General features: G+C 44.7%; 1 protein-coding gene across 4 annotated transcripts; it reads right to left on the bottom strand.

Moving 5' to 3' along the window:
- Positions 1-130: 130 nt before the first annotated feature.
- LOC105394926 (xanthine dehydrogenase) lies at positions 131-20,384 on the bottom strand. 4 transcript variants are annotated; one of them, XM_048627291.1, is made up of 24 exons: positions 19,968-20,384; positions 18,805-18,861; positions 18,177-18,340; positions 17,713-17,876; positions 16,899-17,145; positions 16,341-16,557; positions 16,012-16,232; positions 10,562-10,664; positions 10,110-10,237; positions 9,735-10,022; positions 9,463-9,624; positions 9,231-9,350; positions 8,839-8,970; positions 8,573-8,713; positions 8,169-8,287; positions 7,832-7,939; positions 3,739-3,922; positions 3,204-3,399; positions 2,442-2,881; positions 2,119-2,314; positions 1,679-1,860; positions 1,194-1,386; positions 752-865; positions 131-222 (listed from the first exon to the last, which is right to left on the bottom strand). In XM_048627291.1, the coding sequence occupies exons 2-24, from the start codon at positions 18,848-18,850 to the stop codon at positions 152-154; spliced, it is 3,936 nt and encodes a 1,311-aa protein (XP_048483248.1). In that variant the 5' UTR covers positions 18,851-18,861; positions 19,968-20,384; the 3' UTR covers positions 131-151. The 4 variants fall into 4 exon arrangements, with proteins under 4 accessions (XP_048483248.1, XP_048483250.1, XP_048483251.1 ...); XM_048627293.1 differs by lacking the exon at positions 19,968-20,384 and adding an exon at positions 19,811-19,942; XM_048627294.1 differs by lacking the exon at positions 19,968-20,384 and adding an exon at positions 19,461-19,569.
- Positions 20,385-20,657: the final 273 nt, after the last annotated feature.

Below are 20,657 nucleotides of genomic sequence, written 5' to 3'. Positions count from 1 at the left end.
ACAAAGAATGAATAGGTAAGTACATCCCAAAAACATATACTGTAATGTATATTATACTTTATACCTATAGCAAACATATAAAATACATGTTCATATAATTAATTTCTTAACAATATTTGAGTCCGTCTCTGCTGGAGGCGAAGTGAGCCCGTCACTGCAGCGTGTAGCGCGCCGGGTCGGGGTCGATGGCCTCCATGACTCGCTCCACCGTGTACGGAGCCTCTGAAACACACAGCGTAGGTATGTATGAAGAACAGTGTTAGCCATATCTTACATAGTAGGCGCATTTTATTGGCTTATTGCGGACGAGTGCCTATTCTTTCGTCTAGGCACAGAATAATAATAACTAGTTACTAGTCTAGATGGGTGACCGATTTCAAGTAGTTTTTTCTGGAAGCTTCCGTGCGTCGGACGGCACGTTAAGCCGTGGGTCCCGGTTGCTGCTACGACGGCAGTCGCTAAGCCTAGAGGCCTTCGGGCAGTATGAAAACATCTGACAGTCGGGTTGCCCACTTACCCGACAACTATCTCAGTACAAGCTTGCTTGTGTTGGGGTCCACCAACCCGCACTAGGCCAGCGTGGTGGACTAGGCATAAACCCTTCCTTCATCGGAAGGAGACCAGCAGTGGGGACATGATGGGTCGTGATGATGAATCTAGATGACTGTCGTGAAAGAATTAGTCAGCCAGTCAGGCTGGCAGGGTTAGTGCTGCAGGGTAGACCTCTCGCTCGGACAGTGTAGGTACATACCGACGTGCTTCCACTCTGTGTCGTGGGGGTGGTGCTCGCGCCGCGCCGCCGCCGCCGCCGCCAGCAGCGCGTGCGCCGCCGCCACCGCCAGCACCAGGGCCGGCTCGCCCGTTGCTGCACACATATTATTATCTCAGTATGTACTGTACAGTCAGCAATAGATATGTATTATATAAACTGTATTAAGTATCGAAAACAAATTACGCGTTTTGTCTTTGCACCATCATCGGTATTGATACCCAAAATGATATCAGAATGTCAAAATTCGAGAAAAAATAATCATTCCCCATAATCCCCATAGTCAAATCGCGAATTTTGACATCCTGATTAAATTTTTGGGCTTAGATATAACCTTTGATTATATTATAACATGCTGCACACGTAGGTTTCGGCTTAGTATACCCTCTTTGCAACACCCTGTATTTGACAAAGTATAGCGTACCTTTAGAGCGCAGCACGCCGACTGGCCGCTCGTCCTGCCCCTGCTTGAGCGTGACCCGCAGGTCGGTGGGGATGTCCCGCGCGCCGGGCGGCAGGTACCACCACGTGCCCGCCGTCAGCAGCCGCCCCGCGCCCGAGTGCGCCAGCCGCTCGCTCGTCCACAGGCCCAGGCCCATCGTGAACGCACCCTCGATCTGAAACAGTACAGTTGGGAACCTGTTGTTGGACTAAACGGTATCAAAAAGCAGATTTTTAAGCCTTCTGAAGCTAAGATTTCTTAGTTTATGAAAATGTATACCTAATTGTTAGCGTAGGCAAACACTCGTGACTGTGGAAAGAGGATTAGCCAATAGACCAGTTGTCTGTGACTGACACATCACGTGAGCACAGACGATACGAGTACCTATGTACCTATAGGTACATAACTCAATGAAGCTCCTTTCGTGCTGCCTACGACTCGTCAACTAGTATGAATGACGCAGCGACCTGCCCGACATCGACGGCGGGGCTGAGGCTGCGGCCCGTGTCCTGCACGAGGTCGGCGCGAGTCAGCTGGTGCGTCCCCGCCAGTGCGTCCAGCTCTAGCTGCACTATCGCCGCGCCGCGCACGCAGTAGCCCACAAGACCCTCGTTGTCCGACGACATGTAGCTCGCGTTCAGGTTTATACCTGGAACAATCATGTACATTAGCCATACCTACTTGGCTGTTAAAATTTTTAAAGGCTACGGTTAATGAAACCACGATCAATTCTGGCCCCTGGTCACAGCTCATTCGCTGTCAGAAACCCTCTCCTCCTGAACTTCGTAAAGAAGGAAACGCCAATTGGAAAGTAACCATGCGGTGCGGACACACTATGCTAGTTTATGGCGCATTCAGCAAAATCTGTTAGTCAATATATCCTAGACTTCCTCCTCCGTATACGAACCTTTCTCATAGGCCTTCTGCACCACGTCCTGCCACGTGGGCTCTCCCCCCCGCTCCCCCCGCTCCCCCCGCTCCCCCCGCGCCCCCGCCCGCCCCCGCAGCTCCTCGCGCACGGGCTGCAGGCGCGCCAGCAGCTCCCGGCACGCCTGCACCGCTGCGTGGCACACCGCCTCGCTCGTGTAGCTGCCGTTTGTCACCTGCGTGGATCATAGGTAACTTTACTTGTAACATGAATAAAATGGGCCTCGAATGAACGATTATGATGAATAACCGAGTTGTTGATCTATAAACATGCGGGAAGATAGAAGCTGCACGATGACTCACCATGGCGTTGGGTGTCACGAAGTTGTTGGTGGGCTTGACCGTGACCAGGTCGAGGGGGATGTTGAGCGTGTAGGCGACGACCTGCGCCGCCTTGGTGTGGACGCCCTGGCCCAGCTCCACGCCGGCGTGCGCCACGGCCACGGACCCGTCCGCGTGGTACACGGACAGCATGGCCGCGAAGTTCCCGCTGTACTCGATGGGGAACGCCATCAGCGCCAGCTTCAGAGCGCGCTTTTTCCACGCGTTCTCTGCGTTGAACTTGCTGATCTCCGCCAGGCGCTGGTCGTACTGCGCGTCGGCCTTGAAGGCCAGCACCATGTCGCGCAGCGCCCCGTGCCGCGGGGACAGGTTCAGCAGCTTCACGTCCGTCGAGTCCAGCTCCAGCGCGAACGCGATGCGCTCCATTATGTGGTCCACTATGGCGAACGCTTCCGTTGTGCCTGTCACAGGGAAATTGCCATTAGTTGGCCATAGTTGGTCATCGTTTAGGATTAGCAGCCAGTACCTAATCTTAAAAGTGATAAACTGAAAGTTGTAGCAAAATTACCAAAATTACGATCATCTGTGATTTGGCATCTCTGCAAGGATTCCAAAACTACCCAGGTATCCATGGAGTCGAAGGCTTTTTCATAGTCCACAAAGGCTAGGCACAGGCTGATTATATTCTTCGGTCTTCTGTATAATCTGCCTTACTGTTCCCCACACCTCATAATACTATCTAAAAGCTCTACAATTGTGTTTTATCTATGAGTCATATATAACCTGGCGCGCGGCACCAGGTGGCGCTGGGCGTGTCGGTGCGCACGGAGCAGCCGCGCACGCGCCAGCGCCGCGCGTCCACGAGTGACGTCATGGTGGTGGCCACCGCCGCGCCCGCCGCGTCGTTGTACGAGCAGCCGCAGTCGCTGTGGTACTGCACCGCGCAGTGCTGCACCAGCCCCGCCGCGCTCACGCCCACCTGCCCACAGGTACACATACTTATGAACCTAGTGCAAGAGACAACAGCACTAGAAATAAATTGGCAAGAGGTGGAAAACGAGAGACAAACCGATCTGATGGAGGACGATAATGTTCGTAGGAAGGTCAGTGTGCAGGAATGGACACTAAGGGTGACTTGCATAACAAAGTTAAATAAAATTAAATAGTTTGTCTCTTGCTCTGACAGTATAATGTCAGAGCAAGAGGTCATAGATTTAATTTTGATTAATTTTGTTATGCAAGACGCCCTAAATGGCCTTGAAACCCTAGTAGTTCTGCCAGAACTCTATCTTCCTCTCCACAACGAAAGCCTACTAACCTCGAACTCCGCCCGGCACTCCTGCCGCTTGCCGATGGCTCGCATGTTGTCCTCCAACGTGAGCACGAGGCGCGCGGGGCGGCGCAGGCGCGAGGCGGCGAGTGCGGCCAGGCACGCCGGCAGCGCCGCGCGCGACGCCTTGCCGCCGTAGCCGCCGCCCACGCGGGCCGCACTCACGTTCACCCTGCAACATGGATGGAGCTTGCACACTGCACACCATGCATCACTTCTTGGGGAAGGAAGTGCCAGCAGTCTCAAGTTAATATATGTGTAAAAGCATACGTTTAAATCTCTTAGCGTATGGGTGACAAAATCTAGAACGAGGGGTTTTGATCGTGGTGAGCGGATTAGCCAGTGAGATCGGTTGTTACCAGCTGACTGCCCAGGCAGAATAGCCCTGACTTATAAAAGGTACACTACTAAATGGCCGCGGGGGGCGCTACCGCCCACTCTTCTACTGAAGGCAGTGTGCCGCCATCGTCACGCATTTATATAAATGAACACTTGACACTGAGAAACAAGATACTATACGCTAAAACTCGTGCTCGTTCAGCTGAAAAATCGTATAAATATACTTGGGTAAAGAACGCGGCTATCTTAGTTCGGAAAGATGAAAACTCCCGTGTAATCACAGTCCGTCGCGATGAAGACCTCCAGAAACTTAACTGACTGTATATCTTATTAATGTGTATTCATTGCTTCACTTTAATCGTACAAATTGTCCACAGAGTTCTCATAAACATAAATTCACACTTATTGCTCTCCTTAAATAATAAAAACGCCCTATGTAACTTTATCATACCAAAAATTGCATGCCGCCACTACGTAATACTTTTACCTTTTGTGCTTAGTTACTGTATATGTAATCTAAAACATAAAACAACAAAAACAATTATTAAATGTTTAAATTCTAATGGCTAACACTAACTTTGACATTTATTACCAAAACTGTGGCGGTTTGAGAACTAAACTTACCGAACTTAGGCAGAATATTCAATCTTCTCATTATGATATAATCATATTGACAGAAACTTGGCTGTTAAGTGGCATATTTGACTCTGAAATTGCAGATGACAGATATATAATTTTTCGTCGCGACAGAAATTTGGAAAAATCTGATAAAAAAGATGGTGGAGGCGTGGTGGTTGCTATTAACAAAAAACTAAGCTCTACAAGACATTTTGAGTTAGAAGATGATAACGCGGAAGAATTATTTATTTCTCTACCTTTACGTAATAATAATAAACTCATGTTATGTGCATCTTATATACCTCCGAAAACAAGTAAAATTATCTATGAATCGCATTTTAAAAAACTACAAACCTTATATACAGACTTGCCTACCCACTCCTTTATAATTTTGGGCGATTATAATATTCCTGATCTACAGTGGTCCCCTCATTCACCGGAAAATTATATGCTCCCGGCAGTAGTAACTGACCTTCACAAAGGATTAGAAAATACTCTAGTTTACATGCAACTTAAGCAGTATAATAATATTTATAATGAAAACAATCGTTTATTAGATCTTATGTTAACCAATTGTGATCACTGCATTTGTTCCAAACCATATCTTGAGCTCTCTCGCCCTAACTATAAACATCATCCTCCATTAATGTTCTCCTTTAAAAAAATTCAACCACTCAAGTGCATCGAGCAAAAACAAATTGATGAATACAATTTTAGGAAATGCGATTACAGTGTCATAAAAAAGGAATTAGAAAAAATAAATTGGGTAGAGGAGCTAAATTATACAAATATAACAGATAGTGTTTCTCGGTTTTATGAAATTATTTATGAAATAATAAAAAAATATGTTCCTTTAGACAAACCAAAATCTCGTAATTTCCCGTCTTGGTTTTCTAAAGCGCTAACAAGCACGCTCATTCGCAAGAAAACTGTATGGAGAAAGTGGAAAACATATCACAACTTATCTGATTACAATGAATTTTCTTTACTTCGCAGTCGTACTAAAATATTACTAAAACAAAATTTCAATACTTACATCTTAAAAACTGAGTCGGACATAACCGAAAATGTAAAACACTTCTGGAAGTATGTTTCATCCTTAAAGAAAAATAATAATGGTTACCCGTCCAAAATGACGTTAGGTAATAGCACCTCGGACAGTCCACCGAAAATAGCCAATATGTTTAACGAGTTCTTTGGTTCGGTCTTTGAAGCAAGTGATACTGCCCTGGATACTATTGATTTAAACAATATCAGTACATATCCTGAGGCTCCTAACATACCAAGTATAACCATAACTAAAAGCCAAATTAAATCATCTATCTTAAACCTAGATTTATCAAAAGGCGCAGGTCCCGATGGAATAGGACCCATATTTCTAAAAAATACCGCTGAACTGATATCAGAACCACTTTACATAATTTTTAATCTAAGTATACAAGAAGGCACCTTTCCCGATTTCTGGAAATTAGCATATATTAAACCGTTACATAAGTCTGGGTCTAAAAACAACATTCCAAATTACAGGCCAATATCCATTCTTTCAATAATTCCTAAATTATTTGAGTCTTTAATTAAAGAATCAGTTTACTCTCAACTAAAATACAATATTTGTCAGCAACAACACGGCTTTATGAAAGCAAGGTCCACTACTACAAATCTCATTCTATACTCCAGCTTTTTATTTAATAAAATGGACAAAGGTATTCAAGTCGATGCTATTTATACGGACTTCCAAAAGGCTTTTGACAAAGTGGACCATGTACTATTGCTTAAAAGGTTGGGACAAAACGGCATTACTGGCAGGCTTCTTCACTGGTTCAAGTCTTATCTACATAACCGTTACCAGGTGGTAACCATTAATGGGCATCAATCCGACAAGAAGCTAGTATCTTCAGGCGTAGTTCAAGGATCAATACTGGGACCAATTCAGTACTTACTATTTATCAATGATATAGCAAATTGTTTTCAACATTGTAAAATCCTTATGTTTGCCGATGATCTAAAAATATTTAAAACCATTACTACCCAAGAAGACTGCATCCAAATTCAAACTGACTTAATTAGATTCAATGAATTCTGTGCATCCAACAAACTGATGCTTGCCCACAATAAATGTAAACAAATAACATTCACTAGAAACATAAATAAAATACAATATACTTATAATATTGGCGGCCATACACTGGATAAAGTATCCTCAATGAAAGACCTCGGCGTGCTATTTGATGAAAAATTAACCTTCGAAGCACACACAGAAAACATTTGTACTAAAGCGTATCAGATGTTGGGTTTTATTTTAAGATTAAGTAAGTCATTTAAACAACCGAAAACTCTACTAATGCTTTACAAAACACTTGTCCGATCACAACTGGAATACGCTTCTGTAGTATGGAACCCATTCTACGCAGTTTACTCTGACAAACTTGAGTCAATACAGAAGAAAGCACTAAAATCAATTCATTACAGGCTCACTTACACTAAATCATCCTACGATAATCTCCTGGAACTCTATAAATTACAAAAATTGTCTTGTAGACGTGCAATAGCAGACGAGATTACGTTGTACAAAATTTGTAACAATCTCTATGACTGCCCCGATCTAGTTAATGAGATCAAATACTTAGCCCCACGTACCACCACATCTCGCCATCCTAACAAATTATTTTATCTTGCGACTACCCGCACAAATTCTGGCCAACGCGCACCCTTACACAGAATATGCCACTCACATAATGAAAAGTTTTTGTCGGTTGATATTTTTCAGAAGAAACTAGGAGCAATTAAGAAAATGTTAAACGAAATTATATTATAAATACCTACCTAACCTTTTTGTGTGTCACGAAATTATTAATATTTCATTGTGTCATGGTGATGAACATTTAAGGCAATATGTTAACCTATGTTAGTTATATTATATTTAAGATATCTTTAGCATATTGTTGTAGTTTATCCAAATAAATAAATAAATAAATAAATTAACGGCAAAAAAACTTCGTTACTTGGGGTGGCTCCTTTGACTATATTGAATCGTCTTTTCGAAATTATTTTGTCTGTCACAAGCTTTAGTTGGCTACGCATGAGGGCATGAGCAACTATCGCGACGGTGACGGTTGGCACTGACTGGTTGTCCCGCAGCTTCAGCATCCGCGCCACGGCGACCTGCACGAGGTGCAGCCACTGCGAGCTGCTCGCCACGTCCACGCCCGCGCCGTCCTCGGACACCGCCGCCCTGCAACCACACGACACGTATCAGCACAAACGCCTCGTCTGTCTGCCACTCGCGGGGGTCCATGAGAGAGCGAGATATAGCGCGAGCTCACAATCAGTCGCCAAATCGCGTGGGTCGTACCTAATGACTTTTTCGTGCGCTGTACGGAGCGTCGGCATCATTCTAAATGTTTGTGCCTCGTTATAATTGATTGTAGCACCTGGGAGCTGTATCTACACCGATGACTCACCTGGCAGTCTGCGTCTCCATGGTGAAGTGGTACTGCGAGGGCACGGTGAAGCTGCCCTTGATGACACGAACCACGTCCGTGCCGCGGTCTGTCGGCTCGATCACTATGTCCTCGCGGATCTGAGAACAACCAGCAAGACACAATGCCACAATGCTCACCTTAAAAACGGAAAATAGAATGTTTGGAAAATTACACTAATACTAGAATACGGGCTTCGGCAGCATTTTTCAGGTTACTGTTTAGGGTGTCGTGACTGTCGTGTAGGATTAGTCAATAAGGTCAATTGTCAGTCCGTCACTTATCTATGCCGAAGGAATATAAGATCTAATTGATACGTACGTGGGGGCCACCCCCCATACCTTTCGTACCCTTCTACCGCAGAATGCAATTTCTGCGCGACTCACCCGTTCCTTGGCGTCGGGCGCGGCGAGGGCGTCCTGGATGGTGATGACGGGCTTGTCCTTGACGTTGCTGTACGTGACCTTGACCCGCGCCGCCGCAGCCAGCGCCAGCCGCCGGTCCGTTGCCGCCACTAGCGCCACCACCTTTCAAATGTAAAAGTTTAGTGACCAAGCCTTCGTGAAATAGTGGTCGGTTACAAAAAACTAATATTTTACTAAATTGAGAAAGAAATACGTGGAATAAAGAATAATAATATATAGAATGTGACCTGTCCGTGGTACTGCGCGCGCTGGGCCAGCACGGGCTCGTCCTCCTCCTGCCACACCACGCTGGTGGGGGTGAAGGAGTTGCTCCCCGGGATGTCCGCCGCCGCCAGCACCGCCAGCACGCCCGGCATCGCCTGCAACGCAGTCACGGTATTCACTGTGACATTGTAAGCGGCCAAGAGGAAGCAGCGGCCCACTAGATACACAGATTAGTATGAAAGCTTCGTTAACCAGAGCGGCTGAAAGATACTATGTATCTAGCGACCAAGTCGGTTCCCTCAGATCATTATGAAATGGGTAGTGGCTTGTAGGTATAGCCGCGGCTGATCCGGGCTGTTCTACCAAAATATGAATTAGACCGTACAGACAAGAACTATTATAACGATGTAGTTACCAGGGCATCTGTGGCGTCGATGTGCACTTCGTCGGCGACGGCGGCGGCCAGCACAGGGGCCAGGTGCGCCTCGCGCGCGCCCGCCGCCGCGTCGTCCACGAACGCCGCCTCGCCCGTGCACTGCACACAGATGGGGGTGACAAATGTAGATATCCATCAAACAAAGTACCTACCATCAGTTGCTATTCTTCAGCAGGGGCAATATAAATCGGTTAACAATGATGTGGCTGACCTGCGCGAGCGCCTCCAGCTTGGGCACGGGCTGGTTGAGCGGCCACACGGCCTTGTCGGTGTCGTAGGTCTGCGTGCCGCGCGACAGCGGGCGCCGCGCCGCCGCCGCGCCGGAGCGGAGCCGCGGCGACACGGCCTCCGCGCCCACCACGCTCAGCACCGCCTGCGGGACGCTAACAACGTTAGAACCTAACTCATTACTCATAACAAAGGCATTGAATATCAAGTCTGTAAGTTGCGTGGTTTCCAAGCATCGGTGGCCATAACTCATACCCTATAGAAGAGTCCGAGGGCGATGCTCTTGCGGCAGTGCGGCGCGGGCTCGGGCGGGCGGTGGTCGGGCTGCAGGTCCCGGGCCAGCGCCGCCAGCGCCCCCCGCAGCGCGCCCCCGGCGGCCAGCGCGCGCCCCCGCAGCGCCGCCTCCGCCCCCGCCGCGTGCACGAACCCCGGCGCGACGCCTCCGAACACCAGGCTGCACGCCGCCACCGCGCCGCCCTCGTCCAGCTTGAACATGAAGCCTGCGTTCACGATGGCGTGCGAGTTTTGCGCGCGCGGCATTATCTGAAATTGGTAGGTACAAGAAATTGATTAAATGCTACGAAGGAAGGAGGAAGGTTATCTATTGATCTGATACTTTTCAGCCTTTACCTTATAAGTCCTTATCACATGGCTGGCAGACAGGGGCGGTAGCTTCACTTCAGTAATAAGTTTTCCGCTCAAGTCCATGTTCAAGAAGTCCACTACGGGGACGTCGGTCTCGGTCATGTCGGAGTCCACTGAAATGATAACAGATCATATTAACTATTGTATTATTATGGTCGAAGCGTCCGTTGTCGAGCTACTTTCATTAATTGTAACGATCATTGAGATTAAGCAACACGTGGTACGGTCAGCCATTGGATGGGTAACCGATTTCAAGTGGTTGTTTTCTGGACGTTTCCGTGCTTCAGTCCCGGTTGCTGTTTCGGCAGCAGTCGTTAAGCCTAGTCAGAGGCCTTCGGGTTGCTTGAAAACATTTGTCGTGATGGGTCATGATGATTATCATTATTATGGTCTAATAACTTTATTATTACTTTTCTATCTCTCCCCGACGTACTTACTGATGGTAACCGTAGCTTTAACAGTCGCCAGTAGAACGAAAATGTCTGATTGAAATTCTTTGTATTCATTCTTCATTGCCAAGTTACCACCGATGGTGCCAATCTGCGAATAATAGTTTTCATTGAGTTTCTACAACTTATAATTTTATTCTGGAAACTACGAGATTTCATTTGCCTAAGCAGTAAAATAAAACTATTGCAGATGTCAAGACTTTCTCACTGGGGCATGCGAATCCGAGTCAGTGCTGTACATTCATTCGAAGCGCACGTTGTATCTGCTAGTGTTCCAGGGGTTCTCAATCTATACGATGTTCACAACGCAGTGTAAGAAGTGTCAGGAATCGGTAGGCAGTGGTGCTTCGTGTTCGTCCTGCGGGTCCACTTTCCACTTCAGTTGTGGTGGTATCACTGAGAGGGGGTTTAGCAGACTAGGCAGAAATAAAGCAAACTGGTCCTGTGTCGCCTGTCGTGAAGCAATTAACACAACGCAGGACTCGTGTCTTGGTGAGTCTTCATCTGCATTGCCTCCAGCTGATGGAACTACCGAAGTGGTCCCAGTGGACGATTTTACTCCAAGGAAGACGGTACCGCTTGCACCTGGCACTCCGAGCTCTTTTTGCGGAAAGATTGAGAAGGGCAAAATTAGCCATGAAGCTCTCCTTCACCAAGTGCTGGAGAAACTTACCGGTATGGAGAATCAATTGGCATCTTTTCATGGGATTAATGATGAAATAAAGGGTCTCAAAAATCACTTTGTGAAGCTAGAATCTACTCTCAATGAAAACATGGAATGTCTCTCACAAAAGATAACTTCTTTAGAGTCCCAAGTGAAACCCCTCCTAAAAATCAAGGATGAGTTCGATGATCTTCGTAAACTCGTTAATGGGGTCATCCTTGACACGGACAAGAAGGACCAATGGGCTCGACGTTCTAATATAGAAATAATCGGAATCCCTGAAAAAAAAGGAGAAGACCTAATGGCAATAGTTCGCACACTCGCACAGAAATGTGACTTCAACCTAAAGCCCGAGGTGGACATTGATTTCGTGACCAGGGTAGCTGCTCGAGGAAATATCGATGGCGAAGATAGTCTGAACCGTCGGCCGAAACCAATCCTCATTAAAATGCAGGCTCGTTACAGAAAGGACGATTTTCTGGCTTTATTGCGGAAGGTAAAAAACTTGAAGGCAAGTGAATTGGGATATTCTGGATGTGACAGTACTATTTATGCGAACGATCACTTAACCGCCAAGAATAAACAGCTGCTTCGCCGCACGAAAACGTTAGCCAAAGAAAGAGGCTATGCAATATGCTGGGTTCGTAACTGTGTCATTATGGTTAGGCGATCACCGGATTCGCCTGTCATTCACATTAACTCGGATGATGATTTAAAAAAATTGAAACGTTAGGTACGAATCTATGTCTTAATTATGTTCACTTTAAATTTCGATTTTTTAGGTATCTTGAGTTTAAGTGTAGTATTAATTTGGTGAGTGTTTTCCGTATTATAAATGAATTAACTAACTACGTCATGGTAAAATTATTCACTTTCAAACCAAAAAACAAAATAAAAATGTCAATATTAAGAAAAATGATCGTAGTAATATACCATTTACACATTGCATTTGGCCACGGTAAAATAAGGTTGGACGTCCCTGACTGTCATAGACCGGTTTCTGTTATCGCTACGACTAACTCGATGTTTGTTTTGTGCACAAATTATGGCAAATTGGGTATTGAAGGTATACTTAATACGATGTTTGAATTTTATCACGGTGTACTATTTGGTTGCTTCTTTGGGGTTTTCCCTATAAGATCTTATCACTTAGTTTATTGTTCGCATTGGAATGTTTTTACATGTAATAATAACATTGCTAATAAATTAAATGGCACTATATTTATCTTACGAGTAGTACCTGGACCGATGACGTTCAAATATTATCTATTAAAATGTTATATTTTAATAGTCAATAGTAACAAACAATTAGTGTTTCTTATGCGCGTTATAATTTATTTCCCCAGATAATGAATCTTTCCATTTATTACCAGAATGTCCGTGGCTTGCGAACTAAGACACATATTTTCTATAAGAATGTATTATTAAATGACTATGATATAATTTGTATTACCGAATCTTGGCTTTTACCCGGTATTTTTGATAATGAATTGTTTGACAGTAGGTATACAGTTTATCGTAGGGACAGAGACTACGAGCATCGCCAGGAGGGGCGGGGCGGGGGCGCGCTGATCGCCGTGCGCCGTGGGCTCACCGTGGACACGGGCAGCCGCGCGGCCCGCGCCCCCCCCGGCCCCGTGCCCCCTGCGCACCCGCCGCACTCGCCTGACGCGGAGACTGCATACGTCGTCATTAATACATCACCAATGGGTAGCAAGTTAAGAATATACTGTAGTTATTTTCCCCACGGTCAGGAACAAGTAGACTCACAGCAAAGATTCTTTGAATATTTATCAGATTTGTCAATAACCTTTCCACTTGACACATTTGTTATAGTTGGTGATTACAATATATCATATGCACAATGGTCCTTAACCACAGATAGTAAGAGATATTTTAGAATAATTAATCCGTCCAGTTCCATATTAATTGAAAATATATTTGCATTTATAAATTTTACAGGTTTTATGCAGTTTAATGGCATTTTAAATGAACATAATCGTTTACTTGACCTTATTATTTCTAATAAGAGTTGCACTGTGCTTCGGTGTGAGAATCCCTTAGTGCCAGAAGACGCTCATCACCCATCTCTTACAATAAATGCAACAATTTCCCAAATGACAAATAACTTAGTTCCTGCTCCCCGATTAGTCCGCCGATTTCACTTTGCAGATTACGATCAAATTAACCTTGAATTAAATATGGTGAACTGGGATGAGGAGCTGGATCACAATGATATCGAAGTTGCAGTCACGAGCTTTTATAAAATCTTAAACTCAATTATAGACAAATGTGTGCCATTAAAACGCGTAAAGTCAAAAATTAATTATCCATCTTGGTATTCCTCTGGATTGGTCAAACTTATCAATCAAAAATTAAGAGTTCATAGGCGTTGGAAGGTTTATGGCAGGGAATCTGACTATGAATTATTTAGTAACCTAAGGAAAGAACAAAAAGACGTTCAAAGGATTTGTTATGATTTATTTCTTTCTCAAGCCGAAGACAATATAAAAATAAATTCTAAACATTTTTGGACATTTATAAAATCAAAAAAAAATTGTACTAATGATTTTCCGGACTCGATGTTCCTATATGATAAAATTGCATCAAATGGTCAGGAAACTGCTGATATTTTTAGTGATTACTTCTTGACGGTATTTGAACCGGGCCGAACTACCCCAATTGATTCTTTGTCCAATGAAACATCCATTAATCAGGTGGTGGATATCGGAACTGTATTAATTGATGAAGCTTTAGTTTTAAAATATCTCAAGAAACTAGACGTTACGAAGGGGATGGGTCCGGATGGTATCCATCCTGTGTTTCTGAGACGCTGCGCGACTCAACTGTCCTGCCCACTGTCACTGCTGTTTCGCTTATCTATTAAAACTGGATCGGTTCCGCTAAGTTGGAAGCAATCATTCGTTGTCCCCATATTTAAAAGTGGAGATAAGCGTAACGTAGCCGATTATCGTGGCATATCTAAACTGTCCGTTATTCCAAAAATGCTAGAGAAAATCGTGTACGACTCGTTGTTTCCTACTGTTAGACCCATTTTATCTTGCGCTCAACACGGCTTTATCAATAAACGTTCAACCGAGACGAATCTGAATGAAATGATAGATAGGGTGCTTTCATCTATGGATGGTGGTGGTCAGGTTGATGCCGTGTATACCGATTACTCCAAAGCATTTGATAAAATATGTCATACAACACTCATTATGAAGCTAGGAGCCATCGGTATACATGGTGATTTACTAAGATGGATGATTTCTTATTTAAGTAGAAGAACTCAAGCGGTTACTGTTAAGGGATACATATCATCTTTTGTACCAATTACTTCTGGGGTCCCACAGGGCTCACATTTGGGTCCCTTACTTTTTAACATTTTTATTAATGACGTTTTTAATATTTTTCAACATTCAAATGCTCTGTTATATGCTGATGATACTAAAATATTTATACAAATCAAAGATAAAAATGACTGTTCCCTCTTACAAAAAGACTTAAATAATCTTACCAAATATTGTGAAGTTAATAATCTTTTTCTAAATGTTGATAAATGTTACGTAATTAGTTTTACCCGTAAAAATAAACCGATTGAAAATATTTATACTCTATCCGATAAAACTTTAAAACGGGTAAATGAGGTACGGGATCTAGGGGTATATTTGGATAGTCAACTTTTATTTAGGGCTCATATAGACAGAATTGTAGCTAAGGCGTATAAAATGTTAGGTTTCGTCTTACGACAAGGATCCGAGTTCAAAAATGCTAGTACCTTTATTATATTATACAACGCTTTCGTGAGATCTCATCTTGAATACGCATCAACTACATGGAATCCTATTTATTCTGTTTATATTGATTCTATTGAACGCATACAGAATAAGTTCTTGAAAGTATTGAGATATCGACAGAGACAAAACAATAATTTTAAATATAATCCCGAAACTGTGAAGCCGCTGGTTGTACGCCGAGATATAAATGACTTCGTTTTTCTTTACAAAATAATTAATAACATATGTGACTCCCCTTATCTTTTAGGTCAAATTGGCTTTAAATGCAGACTTTTTAATTCCAGATCTAGCAGTTTGTTCCATATTGCCCAATGCAGTACTAACTATGCTAAGAATCGCTTTATAGTCCGAGCTTGCTCTAGCTATAATCAAATGTATAATGATGTTGACATTTTTCAGAAATCCTTATACAAGATAAAAAATGATATTACTCGTATACGAAAGTGAATTATTTTACTATCACCTACATCTATATCTGATTAATATACTCTTATAGGCACAACTTTTATTGGCATAACTTTTATAGGCATAAGTTTTACGTGGTAAGACACTCATTAGTTTAATTTATATAGGTACGGTGAATAATACCTACTTCCTTTCTTACTTAAGACCAATTTATTTTTCATAGTGTAGTTTCTAGGTAATAATTGTATTACAATAAGCTCAAATAATAAGTACCTACTCTCATAAAATTTAACGATAGTGGACATTGTATTTATGTTTATCTTTTTTAACTTATATAGGACTTACTGCTGAAATTGTTAGCGGATTGCGTTGTTTCGAAATGTATTCAAACATAAGTATTTTTGAAAACTTTACTGGTGTGTGTGTTAGATATAGATTTATATTTGTAAGTTTAAGAATATACACTGTATGTTTTCTCTTCTAATAAAATAAAATAAAATAAAAAAATAAACCGTACTCTTTAGGTACCGATCTTTACTCAACCGTGCCAACTGTAGAAGTATACTGACGTTTCTGACTTGCACGGTGGCGACGAGCTTGAGATGCTCCACGAAGTGCTGCAGGTAGGTGAAGTCCGGGTCGCTGGCGGCGGCGGCGAGGCGCGCCCGCAGCCGGCGCAGGGACAGCCCCGCGCCCAGCACCAGGTTCTCGTCCCGGACCTCGCGCCGCAGCGCCCGCACGCCCGAGATGTCGATGTACGTCACGGCTTGTGCCAGCGACGGGTACACTCCTGGAATAAAAGATGGTCAGTAATGGACATCTTCGGCTGGTCACTCTTGTAAATGTAAGCAATATAGCTTCAGTTACATTTAAAAAACGAAATGAACCACCAAACAACCTTTCCCAGTATTCCCGTTGACGAGTCTGTAGTTCTTGAAGCCGCACGTTCTCAGCGCGGCGAAGACATCCTGCAGCGTGTGCGCGACATGCCAGGCGGGCGCGGGGGCGGGGGCAGGGGCGGGGGTGGGGGCGCGGGGGGCGCTCAGCACGTTCCACTCGGAGCCCGCGCTGGAGCAGCCGGACGCGCAGCGCGAGCGCGGCAGCTCCTCCACGTCCTGCACAAACCCCATTTGTCTAAAGATTACTGTCTATATCCAGCTGTACTTTCCATCTCTCTACGTTCAAAACGAGTATTCAAGTAAGACTGAAGAAGGTTTTCTGGGGCTGAATTTGCAAATACAAGAATGAGCTGAGAAGATTTTCAGGCAAAGCATGGACGCGAGCTTTCGAATATACGCATTGAACACAACAGAACTAGCAAAGAAGATGACTAGGAGGAGTAGGGTAAAGAAGATCAGTAGAGCTACCAAGATGGCAGTGTACCTGTATGTCGCCGGAGCAGCGCCGGAGGAGTAGGGTAAAGAAGATCAGTAGAGCTACCAAGATGGCAGTGTACCTGTATGTCGCCGGAGCAGCGCTCGCCGGCCCCGCACTGGGCGGCCCCGGGCTCAGTGGCTCCGGGCGCGGTGACTCCGCTCGCGGTGGCCCCGGGCTCCGCGGCTCCGGGCTCCGGGGCTCCGCTCTGGGTGGCGAAGGTGCGGAAGGCGGCGAGGATGGGCCGGTAGCCGGTGCAGCGGCACAGGTTGCCCCCGAACGACTCCTCCACGCTCTCCTCCGTCAGCGGCTTCTCGCTCTCGTACAAGCTGCAACCAAGGGGGGGTTTTATTTTTTATTTTATTTTATTTTATTTGGCACACACAACAGTATTACAGACATTAACAATATAACATAAGGTAAATTACATAAATTCTAGTCTAGTCGTAACACCAAAACAATGTGTACACAGCATGTTAGTGCAAAGAGCACAACCACTAAATACAATATATTAACTATTATAATATTCTTAGTTATAATAACATTATACATAATTAACAATGAGTTAATTAGTATGATCAATAAATTTAAATATTTTATTTTTAAAACTTCCCAATGAGTTGTGATATATGTCCGGTACTTCGCTTCTATTTAGAGCGTATATTTGATTGTACATTTGACACACTCGCATAATATAGTTGTTCGCACTGACGTTAGTCCTACATACGGGTACGGGTTGGGGGCATTATACAAATATACAATATATACAAAATACCATCAGATCACCAGTGCGCTTCGTCACTTATGTGCGGAATCAGCAGGATGATTGCCAACCTCCGCTAAGAGACGGCACTTGACGAAGAAAGGGAGTACAGAGTAAGGCAGGATCTACGTACCTGTACATGGCGGTGACCCAGCCGGGCGTGCAGTAGCCGCACTGCGAGCCGTGGTAGTCGGCCAGGCGCCGCTGCAGCGCGTGCGGGGCGGCGCGGCGCCCCACGCCCTCCGCCGTGCGCACCGCCCAGCCGCCCGCCGCCGCCGCCGCCGCGCTCACCAGGCACTGCCGACCACAGGGATCACTACTAGGAGAATGCACCGTGAGGAAGCTGCCAGCGATAGCAATGTGACAGCAAGCATGACCTATTGCAGCGTCAAGGTCGCTGCTACCTTCTCGTTTTCCATTTAAAGGACATTTGTACTGAAAGGCAGGAAGGGGTCCCGCCCGCCTTTCAGGCAACCTCACCGCAGCCCAAATGTTCTAACTGGATAATGTGGTAATGGTGAGCTCTGACAAGCTGATGCTACATATTCAAGGCAGGAGGAATGGAAAGTATAAGTGAGTGATAAAATTCCCCATTACCGAGTTGACGGCCATGACGGGCGGGTCCCCCGGGTCGCGGTGCGGGAGCGAGACGGCCACGGTGCAGGCGCCGCAGCCGCCCTGCTCGCACATGCGCTTGGTGCCCGGCAGCCCCGCGCCGCGGATGTACTCCAGCAGCGACAGCCCCGGCGCCGCGTCCGCGCCTGCGACACACACAGACTGATGTACCATGTGCAGCTAGGTACGGAGGAGGAACGGAGAAGAGGCATCAGCTGGTATTGCTATTTATTTAAGTAAGTACCAACTAAATACCAGCTGATGACTCGCCTACTGCCCATGGCCGGTATACATAGTAGGTACATATTATTATATCAAGTAGGTGCATGGCTTGCTCGATTCACTTTATCCACCTCCCACTATACAATCTACCAAAACTGTTTTCGAACGGAAGGTCGACCAATATTGCCCACATCTACTGGGATACAGTTTCAGATTCGGCCTTCTGAAGCCATGTGTTACCCCACACAACAACATGTCATCAGTTCAGTAGGCATGTTGACGGATCAATGCGTCTCCACATCGATGATCGTTATTCTGTCAGAGGTCAATGGTGCAGGGGGGGCATGGTTGCTGGCTTTGATTAATCAGTTACAAACAGTGTACTCACCCACTGAGTGCGGCTCCCCGTTGATGGTGAAGGTGTAGGCGTCCATGTCGCCGACACCTGCCACGCACAGAACGTAATTGAACATTACTTATTCGTTTATACCTACCTACCCACCTAATATGACTATTTACTACAAAAGTAGGTATAGTAGCTGTCGTAATTTTGCTTCGTCTTATAAATTTTCCATTACCATACAGAAGCACCTTTCCTTTGGTTGCTTTCTGACCGAAGATCATTGTCTCATAATGTACCTACCCATGGCACTAATTAATTACCATCTGTTGGTGGGGTTATTAAGTAGGTATTTATTCATCATCATCAACCTATAGCAGTCCACTGCTGGACGTAGGCCTCTCCCAAAGCACTTATTACAAAAATTAATAATTTTATAATATTTTAGATATTAGTAAATAAAATGTCTGTCTTACGTCTTACTCCACCTTGGGTACCAGACAGTTATTAATGCAATACAAATGATCGAGCGCAGTTGTGTAAATAATTGCTTTGCTCAAAAATAGTAACTAGTTACAATGTCACTGATGTGGTAAGTTATTTTGTTTTGAAGTTGGTTTACTATACTGTATAACTATATTGTAGGCAGGTTAGGTACAAAACATTATTTTCAAATTATACTTAGTAAGTATGTACTTATCTACCTAATCTTCTACAGATAAAACCCTTGACTGAGTGATTTTATTTGAACGCACAACCACCTCTGGGTGGAGAGACTTAATGTGGTGCTTCACAGAAAGGATTGCTCAACTTTCCCTCCGAAACAGTGAAGGGGGCTCCAAAGATTATTGTATTGGTATTATTTGGTTATTTAGACTATTTTAATCGTATCTTCACATGAGTAATCTTATCAATGCATCTGACGGGGTGATAAATTCCGAAAATCGACATGGATATGGATATCGTCTGTGTAGTTTATTGGATCACTGAATACGAGATAAAAACTTAGTACTTATACAAAGCAGGATATTTGGATAGATAGGTACTTACTTACCATAAAATAATTTATGGTGAGTTGATGGAGGGGGGAGGGGAGGAAATGAAGTTATGTGGAGGTGAAATTTGTCAGAGAAAGGGTGCAGAATAATGTGACAACAGTACACTGCGCACTGTAACAACGATAGAAGTGGATAAGTATAATGTATATCTACCTGATAAACAAACAGCTGATACTCGTACGATGAAGAATTGCAGATAAGTGGCACAGATTGTGACCGTCACACCGTCAGTGACTGTCCCACGTCGATCACGACGCCCGCGACGCAATCACTCTCGGGGTCACTGGCCGAGGCCCAGCACAATTAAATTTCACAAGTCACAGCTGACTGCTCACTCTGCTCCCAGGCGGGACGCGCGGGCGACACTGCACTAGTGGGACACTACATGGACACTCGTGTGCCGACATTGAACTGGCGCGATGGGCGCTTGCCTTGTTGACGGTCGCCAGCCGGAGCCGGTTATGCAGACACTCGCACGCAGTACATTATGTTATTTGTAAATAAAGTAAGTACATACCAGTTATGTTGCGTACTTTGATCACTAACAGATGTACCTACACAGTTACATAAGTACCTATTACGAGGTACAGAGCATTGCTCTCCGCTGCCCTGTATGGAACTAGTCTACGTCTACGCGCCAGACTGACACTAGATAATTCAACAGGTTCGAGAGGAGGGGATAGATTAGATGACATAATATTTGACTGTCTGTTTCAATGATATCTACCTACATTGAGTATGAATTGTGGTATGAATACACCCGAGTCCGCGTTGTTCTATGTCTACCTAGGTAGGATGGAGGCCCCTAGACATAGGTATAAGCATAAACCTAATATTAAATAA

The sequence above is a fragment of the Plutella xylostella genome, chromosome 18 (genome assembly GCF_932276165.1).
Source record: "Plutella xylostella chromosome 18, ilPluXylo3.1, whole genome shotgun sequence".
Taxonomy (NCBI): domain Eukaryota; kingdom Metazoa; phylum Arthropoda; class Insecta; order Lepidoptera; family Plutellidae; genus Plutella; species Plutella xylostella.
This window is presented reverse-complemented; position numbering and strand designations above follow the sequence as displayed.

Coding starts and splice junctions, on each gene's coding strand:
- LOC105394926 (XM_048627291.1), bottom strand. CDS start 18,850: ATGGACGCCTACACCTTCACCATCAACGGGGAGCCGCACTCAGTGG. Junction 10,238..10,561: donor TAAAGCTACGGTTACCATCA/GTAAGTACGTCG, acceptor TTATCATTTCAG/TGGACTCCGACATGACCGAG. Junction 1,387..1,678: donor CCGCCGTCGATGTCGGGCAG/GTCGCTGCGTCA, acceptor GTACTGTTTCAG/ATCGAGGGTGCGTTCACGAT.